The sequence below is a fragment of the Vulpes vulpes genome, chromosome 5, assembly GCF_048418805.1.
Source record: "Vulpes vulpes isolate BD-2025 chromosome 5, VulVul3, whole genome shotgun sequence".
Taxonomy (NCBI): domain Eukaryota; kingdom Metazoa; phylum Chordata; class Mammalia; order Carnivora; family Canidae; genus Vulpes; species Vulpes vulpes.
The window spans coordinates 106,250,374-106,268,753 of NC_132784.1; the positions used below are offsets into that span (position 1 = coordinate 106,250,374).

Here is an 18,380-nt window from a genome sequence, read left to right on the forward strand (position 1 = left end):
TTAGGAACCAATTTCCACCACATACATCAACTATACTTGGCCGCTTTACAATTCCTGATTACTCAAATCCCTGGTGGGCCGACATTCATAACCCTGAGTGGCCGATTATCACATCAATATTTAAAGACGAATCAACTATCCAAGAACCAGTCGTCTATTTCTTCAAAATAGAAGAATCTATTTTACACTGACTTTAGTACTTTCTCAGTTTACCTAAAAAATTTAGAAGGAAGTCAGCAGAGACTAATTTTAGCTTCAGTTGAAACACAGAAATGTAAACTACTTAATCTTTCTAAAGCTAACTTGTAATATCCAATTTGCAGACAAGTTGAGAAACCAAGAGAGGTCTTACTCATGATCAGTGATGAAACTCTTACCTCCAAAGCATAGAAGAAGCCAGTAAATGGATTGGACCCAACGGTGATGTACTGAGACATGGCAGGTAGACTGTTTTTAATTGCTGCATTAAATCCACCTATGTTGGAGGCAGTCTTCATTTGGTCAAAAGGGGAGAGAGTCATAATACCTGTTTTAAAACAACAACAGCAACAACATGTGAACTGAACGCACTGAAATGGCATTGTCATTTTAGGTCATTAGATTTTTATAACAATTCCATTCAAAGATGCAAACTGCTTAGTTTAACAAATAAAAGTCACTTTTAAAATCTACAAAATCAATGTCATAAAATATTCATAAGATATTAAAGTGCTATCTATTTTTCTAAGCCATAAAATACTACAAAACAAAATTTAAATATTAATTTTTTAATGATACAAAACTCAAACAGTACAAAAAGTATACCGTCTGTAGATCTCCAGGTATTAATTGGTTCTTAGAGGCAACAACTGAAACAAGCTCTAATGCTGCTCTCCAAACATCAGAGATGTTTTACATACATAAATGACAACATACCAAGTAAGCAGATGTGTGCCTTATTTTTTTATTTAATAAAATATCAAAGAAACATGCCTCATTCTTCTCAATAACTCAGAATATTCTACTATATGACCATACCATAATTGATTTGACCTACTGATGGATATTTAGGTTGTTTCCCATCTTTTGTCACTACAAATGATACTGCAATATATATCTTTGATATGTCTCTGCACACCTACATGTCTGTGTGGAAAACTCTTATAGACAGAAGTGTGGGCTCAAAGGGGATCACATTTTTTAAAACTTTATCAAATACTGTTATACTGGATTCCATAAAAGTGTTGCTAATTTACCAAATTTTGGTTTCCACCAAAAAGGTCAGAGAGCATCTGTGCTCCCATACCCCTATTAACACAGCAAACACAAACACTTTCAAACATTAACTTTGTAGTCCAGAAATCCCCAACCGTTTTCTAAGGGAGAGTTAACTTTTCATTTCCCCAAGACTCTAAGAGCAAAGCAGACACAGATCACATGCCTGTGTGGAGCAGCAGAGGAAAAACCAAGGTCATGTAAACTCACCAGGGAGGGTGGTAGGGAGAAAAAGACAGGGGGAAATAAGCTTAGAGATCTAGGGAGTAAAGATGTACTGCTAAGATTCCAACCTATGTGGACTCAGGCACACATACCGTAACCGAGTACTCATCTGGGATGTGAAGATACCCAGTTGGGAAGTGCTAAACTCAAATACATCATAGAATGGAAGATGAGTTATTCTAATTTCCATATACAGGTGTTGCCTCTACTTTGCCTGCAAATGGTCAAAAAACATATTGTACCTGAAGAAGAGTCCTGGGAAAGGAAATATTGTCAAGGAATTCATGAGCAAACTATTAGCTGGATTTAGGAATTAAAGTGATCAAGTAACTTGTAGAAGTTGGACTATTCTGAAAGATCAGAGTGCGTGGCTCACGCTCATAAATGAATTCATAATTCAACATAAAAAATATTTTCACTACATGATAAAAATCTGTATAAGTTTGGTCTGAGTCTACCAGAATGAAATCAAAGGGTGAATTGTGTGGCACATAAATTGAAATTTAAGTTTTATTTATTTATTTTTTTTGGCAGGTGAAACAATTTTTATTTCACAGTTGTCTTTAAAACCACAAAGACATTATGTTCTTCATATAAAAACATTAGTACAGATAACTATACTTTCTAGAAAATGATTATATAGACCCTCTCAAAGAAAAATGCAGACCATTATACGGTTCAGACAAGTTACTTGGGAAAAACACATCTGGACCGATTCCTAAAACATACCAGAAGACCACGCTGCATCTTTTGGTTCAAAGTATAGATTACTGTCATCAGTAAGGGCTTCTGCATTCTTACATATTTGATAATACACATATAGACTGGTTTGTGACTTAATGCTCCATTGGTTCATCAGCCTTTTCTGCAGGTTCATCAGCAGGTTGAGCAGGCTGTGCCTTTCTCTGTGGTCTTTCAAGACCTTCCAGGAACGGAGATACATCATCGTCATCATCATAAATCGTAAACTCCAAGTCTTTACCAACAATTCCAATGGAAACATTCTTTGTAGTTAGGTCCTGTTCTGCAGGAAGTGTCTCTCGTAAGGCACGCAGACCATGTTTAACCAGTTCATTCAAATTGCACTCCACAAACCCAGACATATGTCTCTCCAAGTAAGTATGAGCTGATTGAGAACGGACTCCAATGGACATGGCTCTACAGTCAAAATAGTTGGCAGATGGACAGGTTTGGAAAATGTGAGGGCCCATATCATCATAACCAGCAATAAGCAGTCCAACACCATATGGTCTCCGGCCATACCGTTGTGTTGGTATCTGGTATCTATTTCCAATTAGAGATACAAGACGAGACACAGGAAGAGGTCTGTCAAATACAAATCTGGAATCCAAACACTCCTGGCGCATAAAATTACATAACAGTCTAGCATCAGCAGTAAGTCCCGCAACTGAGATACCAATATGGTTATCAACATGGAGAATTTTCTTTTGATAAGCTGCAAGCTCTGACTGTGCTCTCTTCAATGCAACCAACACTGCATGGGTTTTTGATTTCAGACCAATTGTGGCTGAACCTTGTTTGCCAGCTTCCATTGCATATTCAATTTGATGAATCCTGCCCTGAGGGCTCCAAACAGTGACGTCATTGCCATACTGGTTGCGAAACATGGTTCCGGCACAGGTCCCGCTGCCGAAATTTGTTTTAAAATAACTTCCTCATGTTCCCACACACTACAGGTGGGAGTATAAATTGCTTTAAGCTACCCAGAGGACAATTTCCTGATACATATCAAAAATTTTAAGTGAGTTTAGTCTAATTTATTCTGAAGAGGTGATGGCTGATCAGTTCTTTCCATCCTCACCATTACTATCTTCCCCTTCCCACAATTCCAGTCATCTACTTTCAGTGCCAGGCACACCTAGATCCTGTTGTCAACTGTACAACCTCTGAAACCTTGATTTCAAGCATAGCACTTTTTGACAACCAACTCTTGGCTTTCCATCCTACTTAGTAAGCCCTATAATAATTTCACCATATCATCAAGAGTTTCAATTCACTAACTCTACTATTTTTTCACTACTGAGTAACTTCTGCATTCATTCCCCTTATCTGGCTTAGATTTGTGTTGCATCATAATCATTCTCTTGCAGACACCTACAATTGCTCTGTGTGTCTCTCTCTCACACACTCAACTGGCGAAATCCTAATCTGGATGAACTAAACTTTCTGCATCCTCCACTGTTTACAGCAGAACAGCTGACCATTGCCAGAAAAAAACAATGCACCTGGGTTTCAAAGTAAGGCTCACAGACAAATGGACATCTAAGACCAGCCCCAAATCCTACTGTCCTCCTCGACCCTTACCCCGACGCCTCCATGCCACTCATTTTCCACAGTCTACATCTTACTGACGACATCCTGGTGGTATAGAGAGCTGTCCTGCTGTCTATACTGCGGCATAAGGGGTGGAATCTAGAGGACCTGAGTAACTAATCTTAGCATTATATTTCATTGATTTAAGGTAAATGAAGATACAGTTAATTGAAAGCCCCTCTTTCTCCCTTCATATTTTTCCAATATACACATATTTCAATTTTTTATTAAATTTGCATTTACTGTTTTCATTAAGAATGATGTAAATATTACTCACTGCTGAGACATGCTGCCTACTGTAATAACATTTCCTTAGATGTGAGTTTTTTTTGTATATCCTGAACATCTGAGGCCTTTCCACACTTTGAAACACCTTAGTATAAATATTAATATAATTTATATTATAAATTATAATTTATAGTTAAAAATACATATTAAAATATAGTACTTTTAAATTCTAATTTTATTTTATTTTATTTTTTTTAATTTTTATTTATTTATGATAGTCACAGAGAGAGAGAGAGAGAGAGAGAGGCAGAGACATAGGCAGAGGGAGAAGCAGGCTCCATGCACCGGGAGCCCGATGTGGAATTCGATCCCGGGTCTCCAGGATCGCGCCCTGGGCCAAAGGCAGGCGCCAAACCGCTGCGCCACCCGGGGTTCCCCTAAATTCTAATTTTAAATATAATTTATTAAACATTAAACCACTATTAAAATTAAGAATTAAATATTACCATTATTATAACATGAATACTAATTTAAATCTTAAATAAATTTCCATGAAGTCAAACTCATTGGATAATTTTTTAGGTCTATTATAGTGGCTCCAGAAGACATCTTTGACAAAATAATATTTGAGCAGAGGCTTGAATGAAGTGAGAAAGCCATGTGGCTAGCTGGGTAAAATTTTCCAGGCAGAAGGAGCAACAATTACAAATGTTCTCAAGTGGAAGAATGCTTGATGTGTCTAAGGGAAAACAAAGAGTTAACATGGTGGAACACATGGAGGGGATACTAAAGAAGATAAAGGTAAAAGATGTACTATAAAGCAGGCAATGTCAAGCCTGGGATGCCTCTGTAAAACCTTTGGATTTTATCAGGAATAAGACAGGAAGGTGTTATAAATAATATTTTGTGCAGAAGAGTGACAAAAACATGACTTACATTTCAAAAAGAATATTAGCTGCTAACTGGTGAACAGATTTTAGGGAGGGAAGAAAGGAAGCAGAAAGACCAGTTAGAATGTTTTTTTCCTCAACAGTTCAGACAAGACACAATGGTAGCTAAGACCACAGCACTAACAATGATGGAGATGAGCAGTGGCCACATAGTGTCTACTGCGCAGAAAGAGACAAATGGGAGTTTGGATGAAAAACATGAGAAAAAGAGAGGTCAAGGGTGACTCAGAGTCTTTTGGTGTGAACAAAAGAAGAGATGATACGGAAGAAAAAAGAAGGAAAAAATTTGGGGAGGAAATGGAGAATTCTTTTTGGATATGTTAAGTTTAGATAGCAAGGTGGACAAATTTCGTAGGAGCTAGAAAAGGAGCATGAATTTTAAGGAAGAGGTGAAGACTGGATATAAAAATGGAGATGCTCTGATTCAGTTTCCTGTTCTTGTGTTTCTAATTTTTGAAAGTAGGGGTGGAAATATTTCTCCTTTGACCTACTCCAATCTAGCCTTCATTCTTACTGGCATCAAAAATGTTAAGTGTGTTTAGTCTAATTTATTCTGGTCCACCTAAAGTGCTCATATCAGATTCAATGCAGTGCTCTGTGTTGTCAAATTCAAAGGACCTTCTCCTTTTCCTGAATTCTATAAAGCATTCCAAATTTTCATCAATAATCTAGACTTCTCTAAACTTCAAACACATATGTCTGCCTACTTGACACCTCCCTTTGAATGTGTAATTGTGTCACAAGTTAACCTGTTAAAATAACATAACTCTGATCTGTCCCTCTCAAAGTCTCTTCCTTCTCCTTATTCTTATTTTTGTAAAGTCTGATCATGCACTCATAAGAAATCCTTAAAATAAAATAAAAAAAGCAAGAAATCCTTGAATCTTTCTTTTCTGTCATTTCTCATAACCATCCTTTTCCAATTGCAAAATGTATCTTAATTCTGTCTACCCCCCTCCTACTCTACTGGCTTCCACCATAGGCAAAGTTGTCATTCTCCCCTAGTACAACAAGCTCCTTGTCTCCCTGCCTTTACTAAAAAGTAAAAAGTAAAATAAAAATTTTACAAGCCTCTCTCTAAGCAGCAGGTCAGCAGGATAATTTTAAATATCCCATACGTAGACTCATCAATGACATCCACTATAGTTAAAATAGAATCCAAACTCCTTGCCTTACATGATCTGACCCCAGTCTACATCTCTAACCTTGTTCCACTGACCCTTACTCTTTACAATCAAGTCATATGGACCTTCTTCCTGTTTCTCTGGACTTTGAGGCCCCACAGGCCTTTGTTTTTGCTGTTTCCCCTGACCAGAATGTTCTTCCTACACCTCTTCAAATAGCTGGCTCCTTCTCACCCATCACATGTTACTTCCCTGGAGAAACCTTTCTTCACCAGTCTACCTGATGTGCCCTCTCTCTTTACTCTCCATCAAAACCCTCTGCTTATTTTCTTCGTGACACATACCAACATTTGGATATTACCAAATTATTCATTTGGTTTAATTATTTATTGTGTGTCTCCCTATCACCAGAATGTAAGCTCCATCAGGGCAGGGTCCTGTCTGCCTTTTATTTCTAGCTCCAATATTAATTAGCACCAAAGACATAATAAGTATTCACTGCTTTGTTGAATGAATTCATTAAAACTTTACATAAAGATGTACATGCATAATAAAGTCCATTGTATCTTTTTTAAAAAAATCATTTTGTAGGCTAGGAGATAAATGAATAGAATAATATTTTTTATCCAATCATTTTTCCTAGCCCATTTCAATGTTCCAAAGTTCAATTAACAGAACAGGGAAGCCACCCTGAACTGAACTCAACACTTTGGCATTTTGTGCAAAAAGAGTAAAGATGAACTGTCTACCAGTAAAGCGCTTACTGTAGAGTATTCCACAGGAGAACTATGCAACAATAAACAAAGAGATCTGGGTATCAGGTATGTTCTGTCCAACCCTGCAGATTCGTACTCTTTCCTTTTCTCCCCACCCACTCCCAGGGGCCAGTGTTGAAGAATATGTTGACCTCCACTTGGATTCCGACAATGGGAAGCCTCATCAGAAGATCAAAGACAGAAAGGAAATTGAAGGCAGGATACCTATTTTCTGTGACATTTGAGCAAAAGCCAACCTGCTCTTAAGATGCTGATTCTACTCATCATCTCCAAGTTCTAGAACCACACCAGGCCCTCACCTCGTCTGGCAAGGAGTGGTTAACAGTGGGCTGCTAAGAAGCCCTGACATGCTGTACTATCCTTTATGGTTCTCCTACACCACATCTTTCTAAATAGTTTCTCTATAAATAAAATGTGTTTCAATTGTCCTATTTCAAGGGTGCCATCTGTCTTCTATTAGGATCCTGATAAAAATGTGTATTTAGCAAAACTGATTGAAAGGCTCTTTCCGATTAATTAGAAAAGGGCTATAATATAGCTGGTATGATATTATCCTATTTGTGAAAACCCATTACCATATAACCATATCTATATTATAAATGCATTTCACACACAAGTCTGTAAGATGTTTACCAAATACCAATGGTATTTCTGAATGGTAGGGTTAAGGGGATATTTTTTCTTTTTCTCTTTATATATTTATGTGTATTTGAATTTTTTTAACAAGCATATATTGATAAACAGAAAAAACAATTTTTAAAAAATATTTCCTTCTCTACCCCCCATTTCTACTACCTTAATTCAGAAACTGATTGCTTCTTACCAAGATAATTACAACTTCCTTACAGTGCCTAGTTTCTAGTCTTGACCTCTACAGTATAACCTCTAAAAAACTTCCACGAAAGTGATTTTTCTAACAGGCTAAGTGATAATACCATCCTCTTGCTCAGAATTCTTCAATGGCTCTCAATGTTGCTAGAAGAAAAATCTAAATTCCTCCACATAGTATATAGGCCCTTCAAACTCTGATTCCTATTTACATGTGTGCTAGCTGGTTGTCCTTAGTACCCATTAGTTTTACAGCACGTGATGCACTTTCACCCCCAAGCCCACATACATGTTGGCTCAATTGCCACCTCTGTGCTCGTTCTCCTGATCAAGTTCTTTTTTTTTTTTTAACCAGTCAACTTTTATTGGATATTAATTGTGAATTAAGCAATGGAAGGATTCAAGGATGCCAGGCAAAAGTCATGGTCAGGAATGCCAAATGTGCCTCCACACTGGGCCCTCTTCAGTGGTACTTGTGTAGCCGTTCATGTTTGAGCTCCTTGTAAGAATGACAGTAGCTGAAAAGCACATAAGCAGCCAGCACCATAGAAATCCCAGCAACGCCCCCTTTCTTCACATTGATATACTTGTTGTAATACCGGTAGTAACCTCTTTGAAATGCTCCAGCAATGCCCTTAGGGGTTAAATCCCGCATCAGTATCCAGCCTGGCAGCTCTCCTAGTTTCACCTCCATGAGCTTCTTTTCCTTCACTGGTACGGGCGACGCCATCTTGGAGTCCTGGGTGTTCGCTCTGCCTCCTGATCAAGTTCTACTCTTTCTTCCGATTTCAGACTGAAGTCAGCCTCCTGGTTCCCTACATCGCTCAGTGCTAGGGGCTTCTCTTCTGCTCTCACTCCAGCTAGTCCACTTGTTGACTACTGCTATAGTACTGCAATTATTTTCACTTATGTCTTCCAACTAAACTCGCACTTCCTTGATGAGACCATTCTTTTCCTTTCTACGTTCCCAATCCCCAACAGAGTGAGTCTTCAAAGATGCTTACAAGGAGAGATACATTTTTATCTATATTCTGCTGGTCTAAAAGTTACATTTTTTTAAAAGATTTTATTTATTGGACAGAGAGAGAGAGAGCACACAAGCAGGGAAAGCACAGAAAGAGGGAGAAGCAGGCTCCCCACTAAGCAGGGTGCCTGATGTGGGGTTCTATCCCAGGACCCCAGGATCATGACCTGAGCAGAAGGCAGAAGCTTAACTGAGCCACCGAGGCATCCTAAAAGGTTATATTTTTAGAAGATTGAGCTATATGGTAATTAATTACATGGATTAAACATATCTGCAAAAAAAAAATTAAGTCAAATAATGAAAGACTTAAAACTGTTCAATATTGCTCCTGAAGACATAATTATTAAAACTGTTACCACTTCTTAAACACATACACCTATGATAATCCATAAGTCTGGAGTAACTTCCAAGTATCTCACTACAAGTGATGCATTTTTCTTTTCACATAAGAATAAATGTACATTTCTAACAAATGAGACACATTGATTAAAAAGCAGAAGTAGTAAATTCCATAAAAATGTGAACTAGTAATGCTTACCTATGCTAGCATGATCAATAATAGTGTCAATATCTTGGAGACCCCATTTCTTATAAGCTAATGGTGGGGGTTGAATATTCTCATTGCCCGATGCTGCAGCTGTTAAAGAAAAAAAAAATCAAACTTAACTATAATGAAGTTTTATAAAAAGCCATTAAAACTGTAATAACTTCATTTTTCACTCTAAAATTTAAATGATAATAGTGAGGCAAGACAATATAAACAAGGCTAAAGTGAACTTTATTCATGCCAAGACAATACATGAAAAATGCAAATATTAAGGGTGAGTTGACTGCCACAAAGATTTTGGAACATTCATGTAATTAGAGAAGGCTGTTAAAAACCCTAGACTATTACTAAAATTTAAGGTGAATTCAAACTGAAATTGGTGACAAATAAGCAATTTCTTCCCCTTGAGAAAGACAGTGGATAAAATCTGGGAATAGCTACCAGTGCCTTAACTTGGGAAAAACTAAAAACCTGATGATATACATGGCAGGAGTGCATATATATAGCAAGGTCTCTAAGGCAAGTAACCAAGGCCAGCCTTGATAGAAAGATATGTTAACAGCAAAAGCATCACCAGAAAGAATTAATAAAAGACCCCTCACTGTCCAGTATTTCTTCCTAGTGAGTAATGAAAGAAAAAGCAATATTACACCTCTTGCCACAGGTTCAGGCACAAGATCCTATTTATCAGCAAATTTACTGTTTATTTGCACACAACAACTTCTTGGCTATGCAATCAGAATTCTTTTTAGAGCAACTTACGATAAGAGGGCACTAAATGGCTTACTTACTTCCAAGGAGACAAAATGGCTTTATGGTCTTAAACATAAAAGTAAACAGGAATTCAAAAATAATAAAAATTAAATGGCTGACAATACCAATAATAATCATCTATTTCTAGTTTATTTCATTGACTGAATTCTTACTTGCAGAAAACTATCAGTCTCTTTAGGCAATATATTAGCAATAACTACTTTAAATGACCTCAAGATAATGATGCTTATTGAGGCTAAATTTAAATAATTTAAAAGATTATGAAAGTTAGTATAAAAATTCAAACAAGTTCTGACCTAGTAGAAAAGCATATACTATTAAAAACCCACATAACCCAAACTTCAGGATTTTACCAATCACATCAATCTGCAAACTAAACAAATTTTGTCTTAGGTCCATTAAGGCCCCTCTACCAAACCCAGAAGAAAAGGAGGAAGTCTGCACTAGTACTGCTATTTTCACTGGGTTTAATTAAGGCTTTTCTAAAATTGGGATCTTGATAGTGTGTTCTTCTCTGGCAGCATTTTTGCTTCTTTGTGGTACATAAAATACTAGTGTGTCTACAAATAATGGCATCTTGAATTTGATAAAATACAACTCCATTCTGTGTCTTCTTTCAAAGAATGTAAACTCTGAGTAGTAAGAGTGAGAGCTCTTCATTATCTCTGTACTTTTTACCCCTAAGTCTAGAAATAATGTAGTTGCCCACACACACAATAGTTGCCTATTGTTCAGGCCTCTAGTCCATTCAGAAGCATTCCAGGTTAGCAAACAAAGCTTGTGTTGACTCCCTGTTGAGTCCTGCCTACCAGGAAGAAAACCTTCCCCTGCACAAAGTGGTACCCTTCAACTTCATGAGGATGAAAGCAATGCAGAATCACATGATTCTAGTAGACCAGCCCGAGAGCTGCTGATCTAGTGAGAAATTTGATACCATGGGTAGACGGAATGCAATCCCTCACCCCAATACGTAGAAAGTATAGATTTTCAATCCTTGCCTTTACTTACTCAGCAATCTATCCAACAGTACACCCCCATTTCTACAGTAGCAGGAAGTTTTTTCCATAAATCTAGTACAGAGGTCTTTTTTAATGTAGAGCACATGTTTAATTCTCTAAGTAAGTTAAATTAAGATGTTAGAAGTTAGATACATCTCGTCAAACAATTACCTTTTGCTACCTGATTTCGACAAGCACGAAGAGATTGAAAAAGGCTAAATCCATCAATAGTCACAATGGCAGCCGGATATAAGATACTCAACTCTTCATTCTATTCAAGAAATAAGAAAGAAGAAACTAATACGTTTTCATCATTCCCAAATAACCTTATCTACCTTTGTATTAGAGGTGAATGTCAAGATTAATGAAAAATAGAAGATATTATGAAAATATTAATGAAAAATAGAAATAACTGTCAATCACCCAGCATATAAAACATTACCAAACAGAGAAAAAGTAAAAATAAATGCAAAATTAATTTCAGGATGCCTTTTGGCTAAGCACTCAAAATTCTTCTCAAACATAAACCTTCTTTTTTTTTTTTTTAAAGATTTATTTATTTATTTATTCATGAGAGACACACACACAGAGAGAGATAGAAGCAGAGACATAGGCAGAGGGAGAAGCAGGCTCCAATGCAGGAAGCCCAATGTGGGACTTGATCCCGGAACTCCGGGATCACGTTCTGAGCCAGAGGCAGACACTAACCGCTGAGCCACACAGGCATCCCAAACATGAGCCTTCTTACACATAACATATAATGCTTTCAGGACAGGTGGTGAGATTAACAAAAAAGTAGAAGTTTCATAAAAATTAAATATAGTCATTGTGCAAATACAAACAATATATTAAAGTATATAGTAGAATGTGTTATTACTCAATGTGTCAATGATATTTTTCCATTTAAGTGAGCAATCATTTTTTGTTGTGGCTATGCAGCACTGCATCATATGTTCCAAAACACAGTGAACCAGTGATAGACATTTAGTTTGGGAGACAAAGCAGATCAAGCCACTCTCCTGAGCCTCTCCCATAGCTTCTAACTGCACTTACAATAAAGTCTGGCCTCTTTATCCAGGCCTGCAAGATGGGGCACCCATCTCTAACACCATCTCACCTCTCCCTCCCTTGCCCCTTGAATGAACAAAGGCCATCATCACCTCAGAGCTCTGAACGTGCCTAGACCTTACCTCCCAGATCATCACCGGCCTAACTCTTCTGATTATTCAGTTCTCAGCTCAAATATAGTTCTACCCAGAGGCTGCTCGCAAGCCTCTAACTCAGACAGCACTTCCACCCTTCTGCCTCATTACTATCTCATCCACACGATTACTTCCTTCCTACTATCTATTAGACACTGGAACCATCTTAGTATCTCTAGTTGTCTATTTCTGGTTTCTACCCCCCACCCCCCATGAAATGAGAAATCCCTGGGTGTCTGGTTCCCCAAGGAATTCTCTGTGGTTGGAACTGGGCTGGGCACATAATAGGCAGTAACTAAATATTTATGAATGAATGAATACATTTTCATTATTATAAATATCACTGCAATAAACATTTTCCTGTGCATATCTTCTCACACTGCTGTAAATTTCTTCAACTGGGTCTCTGGGTCAGAATGTTCTCAATTTTCACCCATATTATTAACTGCCCTCAAGAAAGTACCTGCCAGTTTACACTTCCACCAACAATACACAAGAGTGCTTGCTTCTCCATATTGTCATTAACAGTTTCATTGTCAATATGAAAGGTGAAAAACTATCCAAATGTAGTTGCTGCTAGTTCTCAGGTTATTATTTACGTTCAAAATTTTATCATATTCTTTTTGACCAATTATATATCTTCTTGTAAGAACTGCCTTACCCTTTTTCCTACTAGACCAATAGGCTGTTTCTGTTTTTAAAAGAGATTTGTGGGCCAGAAGGAATAGGAGCCAGGGGAAAGGAGCTGGCATGGGTGCTGACATAACAGGGTCACAAAGCTAAGCTTGTATGGCCCAATGACCGTGACAGCAAGGAGAGAGCCTCCTTATTGGTTTGGAGGAGCTAATCACCAGCAAGTCAATTATCTCCAAAACCAGACAGTCCTCCTGAAGAATGAAGATACTAATACAGACACCAATGGTCCAAAAGCTGTAAAAATTATGCTAGATGATGGAGATGTTTGTGCAGAAGACACAGGAGTTTCTCTGACATTCCAGACACATTCCATTTGGAATCTTCTCCTGCAATGACCTGCTGTCACTTCTACTATACTCAATGCCCCCAGAATTGAATCAGAAGAAATCTGCTCTGTGTTCTTTCAGATCTGGAAGTATAATGAAGAAGATGCAAATATATACTTTTGATATATAAACTTATGCATCAGATCAAAAGATGCATATGTAGAATACAGAGTAAAAACAAAGACTTCTGTCTTCATGTTCAGTAAAAATTATTTTTCAACTAATACATTTTCTTGACTCATGAACAGCGAGTATTTAAATGTGATCTTTTTCCCACTAGCTTTAAAAAAAGAAAAAAGAAAAAAAAAAGAGTAGTATAGACATAACTAAGCTTATAGGGTTTAAAGAACCTTCACTATCCAGAGAATTAATAGAAAACAGCTCTTGAGAAGTATCTTCAATGAACAGATTATCTTCTTAGATTTCCAAGAGCTCCTTCTTCATTTCCTTCAGTGGTTTTATTTCTCCTATCTTCTGATGGTGATTATTATTAAGATTTAAGTTTTCAGTCTTCAAGTTTTATTTTCCTATATCCTTTACTTGGGAGAACTTATTCATTATCTAGGACTTCAACCAACTTCCTCAATCTAGTCTTTGTGCCTGTGTAGGAATTCTGTATCATTACAGCCATACTGGTACTTTCTTTTTATTTCCTACCATCACCTCAAATTCAACATGTCCAAAACCAAATTTAACAACTCTAATTCACTGCCAAAGCAGTTCTCTCTTCCAACTTCGGAAGTGTCAGTGGCACTCTTTGGCATGGGTATCTTAAGAGTCAACTCACCTTCCTCACCACTATTCCACATCTCTATACAATAACCAAGTCCTGTCAACTGTTCCTGTAAAATGATTTTTGGACTGGCCCTCTCTCTTTCTCCACACAGCAATTATAGAGTCTGGTCCCAACACTGCATGTCTGATATAGATAACTTCAAAAAATCAGATAACTAGCCTCCTTGAGTCCAGACTCTCAAAACTCCAATTCCTCCTGAAGAAAGAGTCCTTCAATATCCCTTTGATACAGCACTTCCTTCTCATAAATCTTTAGTTGCTCAGCTCATCTCCTAAATCAATTCTGATTTTTTACTCAGTTTTCAAATTTATGGAAATGTAGCCACTTTGCCTATTCAACAGTTTCTCACTACTTACTGACCTAAGTTTCTCTGTTATTTCATACACAGTCCTACATTTGAATCCCCCTTTATATTTCTCCTGGTTACCTAAAATACTTTCCCCTCTTTTCCTATCAACTAATTAGATTCTATAACCATTATTTGCAGCTTAATTCAAATCTCACCTCCTCAATGAAAGTTTCTTTTACTGTCCTCATTCTAATTGAGCTCCTCTTTCTCCAAACTTATTCAGAATCTATTTCAGGCCATGTAAGATAGCAATTTACTAGGTATTGCTCTGTATTACTGATTAATGCACTCAAAGGTATTAATAGGAATTAGTCTAGTCTCTCTTACTAGATTAAGTTTCTTCTACAGCTCCAGTCCCCATAGCTCCAGGCCATCTCTCATACAATTTAAGTCCACATAGGTACTCAACACATGCATCTGTTTACCTGAAACCTTTTGGAAACAGGACAGCAAAAAGAAAGAAGGCATATATTTACAGAGATTTGATGGTATATACTGTGAGCCAAAGAAGAGCATATTAGTTTACATGGCTCCACAATTTTTTTTTTTTTTTTTTGACTGTGAGACTATCAAACTCTCACACAGCACTTGCAAAGTGAAAGCCGTACATTTGGAGAGCCTTAGATACAAAACTGTATCATTTTCCACCCAAATCTTCAGTGAATCAATTTTCCACTATTAACAAAAATTTCACCCCCTTTCTGAGAAACAGATAAATACAATGTAGTAGTACTAGTAGTATTAAAAATAGAGTCAGAATTTTTTTCTTTTTTGTGTATAATTCTGACACCTAAATCCAAATAAAAAAACATATACCACATTTGTGCCTTAAGTTACTATCAAATTCCAAAAATAAGAAACTCTTTTGGGCTTCTGACTAAAGTGTTTTATTGTATTGTAGAACAAAATGTATGATATTTCATTAAATAAGTAAAAGCAAGCCTGGGATTCTTTACTCAGTTGTAAACAGGTTATATCTCTGGAATATGACAACACAGCTAACTAACTATGCCCCAAGACAAAGACAGCTTTAAGTTTCCCAATAAAGAGAGAAAACACTACCTCAAAGTAAAGCCACTATTACTCGGAACACAATCTTTTACACTACCTGTTCGGTCACGCCAGGATGTCGTGGGATTTCATAGGTTCTGCATTTCAACTGTAGCACCAGCTCTTCATTCAAAAGTTGTGCAAGCAAGAGCACACCATTCTAGGGAGGGAGCACAGAGAAGAGCCTTGCTCGTTTTCTTATTTCTTACCAAAAGACCTGAACAAGCATGGCCAGGTAAAGACTGTCATTTCCCAACAGTTTTCCATGGATATTAGGTACTCTCTCTCAGAAGAATACAGCTCCTTTTCTCTAGAGCTTCTACCAGAACTCTCCACCACAACCTTTCCCCGTCCCTGCTTCCACCCCATGAAGCAGCAACTACACGTTTCCAAGCACCAGGTAATGTAATGAGTCACAAACAAGTATAATAGGGATGCATAACTAGATATTCCAGTCAAGTGGTGTTCTCTACTGTACAACACTCACCTCAGTGTAGAAGCGTACATAACCTGAAGTAAAGCCCACCACAATGCAGGTCCAGTCAGGACGCCCTGTGGAACTCCTGTTACCAACAAAATTTATTATTTTAATAGCTCATAAATCAAAGCAAAGCAAACAAATAACTTATTTATCCTTACCTCTTTTGGCTTGCTAGTGGGATACATAGAGCACTGGTTACACATTCTCTAAAAAAAAAAGCAGAATTATATGCTTATTTAATGAATTTATCAATTACTTTTATTTCCCTATAATTTAATGTTAAAGGGCAACCAGTGGAACATGAGCTCTGCGGACCAGTTTTATTCAGTGCCTAAGTAAAAATATGGTGAAACTCTACCATAAGTAGAATCATGAAAATCATTTACATAAGAGATGGCTGGGTGGGATGCCTGGGTGGTTCAGTGGCTGAGTGTCTGCCTTGGGCTCAGGGCATGATCCCAGGGTCCTGGGATCGAGTGCTGCATCAGACTCCCCACAGGGAGCCTGCTTCTCCCTCTGCCTGTGTCTCTGCCTCTCTCTGTGCGTCTCTCATGAATAAATAAATACAATCTCAAAAAAAAAAAAAAAAAGGTGCCTGAATGGCTGGGTTGGTTCAGCATCCAACTTTTGATTTCGGCTCAGGTCATAATCTCAAGGTCATGAGACTGAGCCCCACGTTGGGCTCTGCAGTGAGCGTGGAGCCTGACTAAGATTCTCTTTCTCCCTCTGCCCCACTTCCCCCCTTGCTCATCTGTGTGCTCTCTTTCTTAAAAAGAAAAAATATCATTCACATAAAAGGTAAAGACACATTCTCTTGAGGGCAATAAAAAACAGTATTTTTCACTCTGTATTGTCATAAAAAGCATTAAAGAAAGCAAAACTTTACTGTACACAACTGATTATATACAGAACTGAGAAACAGCAAATCATCACGAGCAGTCATTTCCTACCCCCCTCTCCTCTGCATCAGCTAAGCACTGGCAGAGCGTGGGAGGAATGTCAGTCACATTACAGGCAAACCATATTCCTATAAGTACATTATTCTAAGGATGAACTGCATTTTAATTAGTTGGCTTCTTCCTTGATATTTTGCAGAAATTGCCCCCAGATAACCCATTTCTCAGCACATGCTCCACTGGATGTTACCTAAAAGATTCTCTTTGTGACATGTGGACTTGAAAAATCTGTCAGGAGCTCAGAGACTAAGGCTCAAAATTAAAATGACTCCTACTGACTGACTTTAATTTAACCTGTCAACCCTCAGGACCCATCACCAGCTTATTCAAGAAACTATAAACACTCCTGCCCCATACATTATGTTAGGCAACCACTGAAGAAAATTAATATTTTGTTTGTTGTCTTTAAAGTAATTGAACCATTATGTTTGCTTTGCATCTCTAACATAAATGTTGCCAAAATGTTTAGACTAAATGACTTAAGGAGAAATACTATCATTTGTTTTGATAAGAGTAGAAAACATTCCAATGAATATCTACAATGTGCCAAGCATGTACCATGGGCTTCCCCGTGGTTGTCTTTTATCTAAACCCAAAGTCTAAAATATCTTACTCATTCTCATTAGGCAGCTTTCAGCCATGCAACTTAAAGTGAAAACAGTTTTTGGCTCCAGGATCCAGGGTAGCAGCTCCACCATATAATCACACCAGAGAAGTGCCTTCCTGGGTCCTTAAGAAACCTGAATTGACTATCTTGCCTTTCTCAAGTATTTATGAGTTTTAAGAATTAATGGAGCACTGTCCCCTTTAAGTACAAGGCCAATGCCACCAAAGCAGAGAAAATAATGACTGCCTTTGACTTTTTGGCGAAATAAAATTAGTAATGAACACAGGAAATGGCAAAATGTAGAAAGTAAGGTATTCTGAATTCTTCTTTAAATCTCCCCTGCAAATAGGAGTTAAAAAAAAAAAAAGTAATCACATAACTTAAATTTGCTGACCAAATCATGCTCTACAACCTCTAGGTTGGGTTGAATATACATTCACTACATATCCCAGTGGTGAAACTTCTCAGAGATCAAACAATTTCACATACACGTTTAATGCACAGAGAAACAAAAAATTAACTAGTACCTACCCTTCTTCGACATTTAAAGAACCACTCCAGCCAACAGCAAATTGCATTTCTTCCTTTCCTTTATCACTGTACTTCCATTTTGCTGAAAAAATTATCATATAAAATCACTTTACAGTATACTAAAACAGTGGTTTATGAATTTCATGGTTTCTCTTTAGAATGAATACAGAATGTAATTGTTCTATATTAATGGGCTCTTTATAGACCAACACTGAAGACATTTTAAAAGATTTTTATAAAACCCAACCCAGGCTACTCTCCTTTATTCTCTCCTTCCTCCAATTAAATTCATCTAATGTCCTAGTTCTTGCAGAACAGAGTTAT

The 18,380-nt window shown here is 37.4% G+C and overlaps 1 protein-coding gene, 1 non-coding gene and 2 pseudogenes across 5 annotated transcripts in view; all 4 read right to left on the reverse strand.

Annotated features, from left to right (window-relative positions):
- The window catches only part of RAB3GAP2 (RAB3 GTPase activating non-catalytic protein subunit 2), a 98,762-nt gene that overhangs the window by 44,671 nt on the left and 35,711 nt on the right, over positions 1-18,380 (reverse strand). For all 4 annotated transcript variants that reach the window (XM_072759555.1, XM_025991300.2, XM_025991299.2 and 1 more), the window contains exons 4-10: positions 18,057-18,138; positions 16,121-16,168; positions 15,969-16,044; positions 15,540-15,641; positions 11,234-11,333; positions 9,282-9,380; positions 378-526 (exon numbers count right to left, since the gene is read on the reverse strand). In XM_072759555.1, the coding sequence (XP_072615656.1) occupies positions 378-526; positions 9,282-9,380; positions 11,234-11,333; positions 15,540-15,641; positions 15,969-16,044; positions 16,121-16,168; positions 18,057-18,138 (656 nt within the window). The remainder of the gene's footprint in view (positions 1-377; positions 527-9,281; positions 9,381-11,233; positions 11,334-15,539; positions 15,642-15,968; positions 16,045-16,120; positions 16,169-18,056; positions 18,139-18,380) is intronic.
- Positions 527-3,938, reverse strand: LOC112914329 (proteasome subunit alpha type-1 pseudogene; annotated as a pseudogene).
- On the reverse strand, positions 6,699-6,830 carry LOC112914626 (small nucleolar RNA SNORA36 family). The gene has a single exon (XR_003233899.2). It is a non-coding gene; the product is annotated as a small nucleolar RNA SNORA36 family (small nucleolar RNA).
- On the reverse strand, positions 8,076-8,494 carry LOC112914331 (ATP synthase subunit f, mitochondrial pseudogene; annotated as a pseudogene).